The following is a 6174-nucleotide window of genomic DNA, read 5'->3' on the forward strand; positions in this document are numbered from 1 at the left end:
AGAGCTCCTTTCTGTTTTAAGCTGATCAAGTTTTGAACCATGTGACCCATTAGCACATAGCTGGTTGGACTAGAGTAGAGAGCTGATCCAAGGCACCAATCCTTAAGCTGACCATGGTCTAGGGATTTGATCTAAGACACATGAAGAGACTTTCCCAATGGAATTTAAAAAATAAGGATGTGCTAGGTTCAAAATAGGACATGGCAAACCAAAGCCATATGCAACCTAGTTATGAGTGGGAAAGAGAATAAAAGGAGGGGATACTGGTCCTAAGTTTTCCAGTTCCAGGCCACTTTTGTGTGACTTTGAAACATGCCCCTCATTATCTTCAGGGATTTGCAATAAACAAATATATCATCTGATGACCCCCCCCCAAATTCATATATTAGGGTCCCCTCCCCTAGGAAATCTCCATGAACAGAAAATGCTGAACTAGGCAGGAAGCTGAAGGTGGGTGGGACAAAGAGAGCTGGCCAAGGTTCTTTCCTGGTCACATCTGGCAAAGTGCCAGTCAATGAACTTCCTGGTGACTCCTAGGGACACCACCAAACATACATACATGGCCAGGTGGTAGAAGCTGGAATGCAACCAGTCTGTAAGTCAGGGTCTCTTTCCCCAGTTGGTGAGATTAAGGAAAACCTGCTTTTCAGAACTGAAGGAGTCAGACAGCAAAGCTGGCAGAACAGGTGGGCACTGGCACTTCTTTAATGAATTTCTTTTTCTTTCCCTTTCTTCTCTTTTGTTTGTTTTTGCTTTTGAGACAGGGTCTTGCTATGTTACTAGGTCAGCCCCGTAGTCCTGGTCTCATGAGATTCACCTGCCTCAGCCTCCTGAGTAGGTGGGACAATGGGCACACAACTGCATGCACAGCTCTTAATAGGTTTCCTGAAGATGACAAGCCCCACAGTCCAACAAAGCCAAGCACAAGCTAGATAGTCCATTCTCTGTAACCAGAGAGCAAAGGAAGGTGACAGAACCCTGAGTCCAAGCCCTAGCTTGTGACATGAGTTGAGCAAGCCCCCTCCTCTCTCTGGGCCTCAGTTTGTCCACCTGGAGGAGGTCTGACACATGGAGTGAGGTCTCTCTGGTCTCCATGACACCCACGGCCCCAGGGTCACTCTGGTTAGAAGCATCTGTGAGAGAGCTCCTTTCTGCTCTAGTGTTCTGGGATGTAAAACAAAAGCAAAGGATAACTGCCACCTCCTCCGCTGAAATGCCCTCAAGGTTAAAGCCTGTGGGAGCCTATGAAGCAACAGGGCTGGCCCACCCCACCTGCTCCAGGGTAGAGATGCCCCAGGCAGCGAGGTCAGTGGGAGCCAGAAGGCGTCAGCATCAGCAGCCAAGTGGCAGCTGCTTCTCAGATCAGAGCTGGAGAAGTCTTTAGAGAAAATTCTTCCAGTGGTGCAGACAGAAGTTCTGAGCCTTGTACAGTCACCTTACTCCAAAAGACTCTGCTCTATGCAGGTATCAAGATAACAGAGTACTAAAGAGTAAGTTTTAAGAAAAGAACAATTTCAATTACTAAATCCCAAAATAAGGAAAAGGAATGAAATGAAAGGAGGAAGGGTGACAATAAACAAAAATGAGACCCTGACTAAGCCAGGAAGGAAGAGCTGGAGAGGCTCATGTTCCTCAAGACTGACACCAAATCTTCCTGGGAGGAACACTCCAGAGTGGGACTTGGGGCACAGAATGGAGAAGAGCAGGGACAGGACCTGAGTTAGGTCCTCTCTACACCCTTTTGCCAATGCTAGAGCGAAGTGCAAGGGCCTGGATGTCGAGGGCCCTCCTAGAAGCCCCTAAAACCTGGTCGGGATGTGGCCAATGAGCTCTTCTGCCCTACCGCGGGGACTTTGGCTGGCCATTACCCTGTCCTAAATCAGGCAATAGCCCCCCAGACGAACCCCAGGAATTGCCAGAGCCTCTCCTCCCACCCGCCGGGAGGTGGGGAGTGCCGGCGGGACCCAGGGCTCCCCTGCGGAGCCCCACCCGGAGGTTCCTCGGGGTCAGGAACCTCCCGAGTTGACGCAGTGACTCCGAGACGGCCCCCGCTGGGACTCAGTGCCCCTAGACGTAAAGTGGCGACGCGTGTGTATCTGGCAAACCGTGAGCCCCTGATCCTGCCGTTTGAATTCCAGGGTCGCCTCTGCACCGTGAGGGTGAAAGCCCCGTGGACAGGCACCCATTTGCTGGTTTCCGTCTCTACAGTTTGGGTGGCGCCCCGGCGCGGAGGCGCGTGCTCTGGTGACTGGAGGTGACTCTGCAGCCCCACCTTGCGGCAGCAGTAGGCTCCGGAAGCCGTTTCAGGAAGCGTTATGGGGATCATCGCCTCCCTGACAATCACGAAACCAGAGCCATCACCACCATGGCGAACTGCTGTTAATATTAGCAAGGGATGGCAGCTAGCATTGGGCGATCGCTCACCACTCTAGTCATTTTCTTATCTAAACTAATCTTTGAAGCAGGTACTGTTACTCCCAAAATCGCACAAATAAGGAAACTGAGGTCTGTGTCACTTGTCTAAGTCCACCCCTGATGGAGACAGCTGACCCCCTACAGTCCCCAACATTGTACTAGACATTTGGAAATGTGAGCGAACGTTCCAGTTTGTGGCAAAAATAATCAGGGCTCTATGGGACCTCCCATCCCTGGGGCTGGCTAGCTCCTACACACCTGCTTCAATGAGTGGTCCTCACCTCTCCATTTTGAAGAATGGTGTTCATGGCCATAAAGGTCAGAAGCCAAAAGATAGAATTTTTCTTCTCGGATGCTCTGGAGCTTTGGCAGAGAAAGGGACTCTGAATCCTGAGAATCAGAGACTGTGAAAAGCTCAATGGTTAGGAACTTCCCAAAAAGGTGGAAAGAGTTCTAAGGTACAGGCAGCTTGGGTTCCAGGCCATGTTCTGTTTCCAGATGACTCTGTTACCTGGAATAAGTACTTTCTCTTCTCTGGGTCTCACTTTCTCTTCTGGGAGAATTCTTCTAAATGATCTGATAATCTTTTCCCTTTCCATCTCCCCTACACACTGCCATACTCAAACTGGCTCTGACATCCCAGAAGAAGCCTTGGACTGAGGTTTGAAAGTCCCAGGTAGGCATTGCAGCCCATTCCTGAGCTTCTTCCTGAGCTCTGGGCTTGGGTTCTAGGTCCCGGTAGGTTATCTAACCTTGGCAAGTTACAACCATCAGAGGATAGAAAGGCCCTATGCCTCTGAGAAAGGCCTCAGGGGGCCTGCATTGTGATGACCTCATCTGCTCTGTGACATCATCCTCTCTCTCACCCCCAACTCCTCTCTGCTCAACTGGTCTGCAAACAACCATCAATCTGAATCCCAAAGGCCTGAGAAAGTCTGTTCTCCAGTACCTGCTGCTGATCTTCTGCCTCAGCCAGCAAGAATCACCATGAAATTGGAATTCACAGAGAAAAACTACAACAGCTTTGTGCTACAGAACCTGAATAAACAGAGGAAACGCAAAGAGTACTGGGACATGGCCCTCACCGTGGACCACCATGTCTTCTTTGCACATCGGAACGTGCTGGCAGCTGTCTCTCCACTGGTGAAGAGCCTCATCTCCAGCAATGACATGAAAACCACTGATGAACTCTTCATCACCATTGACCCCAACTACCTGAGTCCAGCCACCGTGGACCAGCTGCTGGACTACTTCTACAGTGGCAAGGTGGTGATCTCAGAACAGAACGTGGAGGAGCTGCTTCGGGGAGCCCAGTATTTCAACACACCACGCCTTCGGATCCACTGCAATGACTTCCTTATTAAGTCTATCCGCCGTGCCAATTGTCTGCGCTACCTCTTCTTAGCTGAGTTGTTTGAGCTGAAGGAGGTATCAGACTTGGCCTACTCCGGCATTCGTGACAACTTCCACTACTGGGCCAGTCCTGAGGGCTCCATGAACTTCATGCGCTGCCCACCTGTCATCTTCGGCCGCCTGCTCCGCGATGAAAACCTTCATGTGCTCAATGAGGACCAGGCTCTCAGTGCACTTGTCAATTGGGTCTACTTCCGGAAGGAGGAGCGGGAGAAATATTTCAAGAAGTTCTTCAATTATATCAATCTCAATGCAGTCTCCAACAAGACACTGATGTTTGCCAGCAACAAACTGATGGGCATGGAGAACAGCTCAGCCCATGTGACCCTGATTGAGAGTGTCCTGATGGACCGAAAGCAGGAGCGGCCATGCAGCCTGCTGACCTACCAGCGGAAAGGGGCCCTGCTTGATTCTGTGGTCATCCTTGGTGGCCAAAAGGCCCATGGCAAGTTCAACGATGGAGTGTTTGCCTATATCATCCAGGAGAACCTGTGGTTGAAGCTCTCAGAGATGCCTTACAAGGCAGCAGCACTAAGTGCCACTTCTGCTGGTCGCTACATCTACATCTCTGGTGGCACCACTGAGCAGATTTCAGGGTTGAAGACAGCCTGGCGGTATGACATGGATGACAACTCCTGGACCAAGTTGCCTGATCTGCCCATTGGGCTTGTCTTTCACACCATGGTGACCTGTGGGGGGACAGTATACTCAGTGGGTGGGAGCATTGCCCCAAGGCGATATGTCTCCAACATCTATCGTTATGATGATCGCAAGGAATGTTGGTGCCTGGCAGGGAAAATGAGCATCCCTATGGATGGCACAGCTGTGATTACCAAGGGTGACCGAAACCTGTACATTGTCACTGGGCGGTGCTTGGTGAAAGGCTACATCTCCCGGGTTGGGGTAGTGGACTGCTTTGACACCACCACTGGGGATGTGGTCCAGTGTATTACCTTTCCTATTGAGTTCAACCACCGGCCTCTGCTCTCTTTCCATCAGGATAATATCCTTTGTGTGCACAGCCACCGGCAGAGTGTAGAAATCAACCTGCAGAAGATAAAGGCCAACAAGACGACCACCTCAGTGCCTCTCTTGCCCAACAACTGTCCCTTGGATGTGTCCCATGCTATATGCTCCATTGGAGACAGCAAGGTGTTTGTATGTGGGGGTGTCACCACAGCCAGTGATGTCCAGACAAAGGACTACACCATCAATCCAAACGCCTACTTGCTGGACCAAAAGACAGGCGAATGGAAGACCCTGGCCTCACCACCAGAGGCACTGGACTGTCCCGCCTGCTGTCTAGCCAAGCTACCTTGCAAGATTCTTCAAAGGATTTAAACAACTTTTTAAGTGGGAGAATAAGTAAATGCATTATTATTCACAATTTAATGAGAAAGAAAGAGCGGAAGGTGGCCTTTTGGTTCCTTCTTAGCGTTCCAGTCTGTGCTTGGCCCCGAAGGAGGAGCTCCTGGGCTAAGGTTGTTCCCGATGGGTGGAAATCCAGGGCTGGTGTGTCACTGGAGGTATCCAACAGAGGTTGGAATGAAGTCTCTGGTGCGGGGGACTGAGACATCTCCTGGGCTATCTTGGGTGGAAATTCAGGTTTTTCTGTCACCAAGTATCCAAACAGAGGCCAAAAAAGAATCCTTGATGGGTGGGACTGAGGCACCTCCCAGGCACTGGCCAAAGTGATGTCTAGAAAACCCCCTATTCTGCACCCCATGATCACCTCTCAGGCATCTGCTAGACTGACAGGTAAACCTTTGCTCAGAGACATGAAGCCTTGGGATCCTCCAACACTCCACTCAAACCTTTCAGGAAGTGATGTGCATAGGAAGGACAGGAAAAGGAGGCAGCAGTAAGGGGAGGCAGAGGCAGGGTTAACTGGCTGCTGTGTTTGACCATGCAGCTACAGAAGTTTGTGTGTCATTTATGGGGAAGTTGAGAATTACTTATAGTTGTTTCCAGGAATTAAGGTTCATTGAGAACTTTCTCCAGGAATATATGAGGTCTGAGGGATTGAGGATGGAAGAGAAGCTAGTAAAGGAAGAAGGAAGAAACCTATATCTCTAGTGAAGAGGAGTTTGGGAATGAAACAAAATGACAGGGAAAAAAAGGCAGGATGGTATAATAGGGATACAGAGTCTGGGGCCAGGTAGCCTGGTTCAAATACCAATTTCATCACTTCCTGGTGATCCTAGGCAAGTTATTTAACATTTTCTGAGCCTCCGTTTCATTCTCTATAAAAGGGAGTTAATAAGCATATCTACCCCATAGTGTAAATGTGAAGTTTAAGAGTTAATGCAAGCAAATGCCCAAGAAAGCCTTGGCATACACTAAAGT

General features: G+C 49.9%; 1 protein-coding gene across 1 annotated transcript; it reads left to right on the forward strand.

The window, feature by feature from the left end:
* Positions 1–3344: 3344 nt before the first annotated feature.
* On the forward strand, positions 3345–5169 carry CCIN (calicin; the record flags this gene model as incomplete). Its single annotated transcript, XM_079111954.1, has 1 exon — positions 3345–5169. Exon 1 carries the CDS (start codon positions 3403–3405, stop codon positions 5167–5169), a length of 1767 nt encoding a protein of 588 aa, XP_078968080.1. The 5' UTR covers positions 3345–3402.
* Positions 5170–6174: the final 1005 nt, after the last annotated feature.

Source organism: Sciurus vulgaris, assembly GCF_902686455.1.
Source record: "Sciurus vulgaris genome assembly, chromosome: 15".
Taxonomy (NCBI): domain Eukaryota; kingdom Metazoa; phylum Chordata; class Mammalia; order Rodentia; family Sciuridae; genus Sciurus; species Sciurus vulgaris.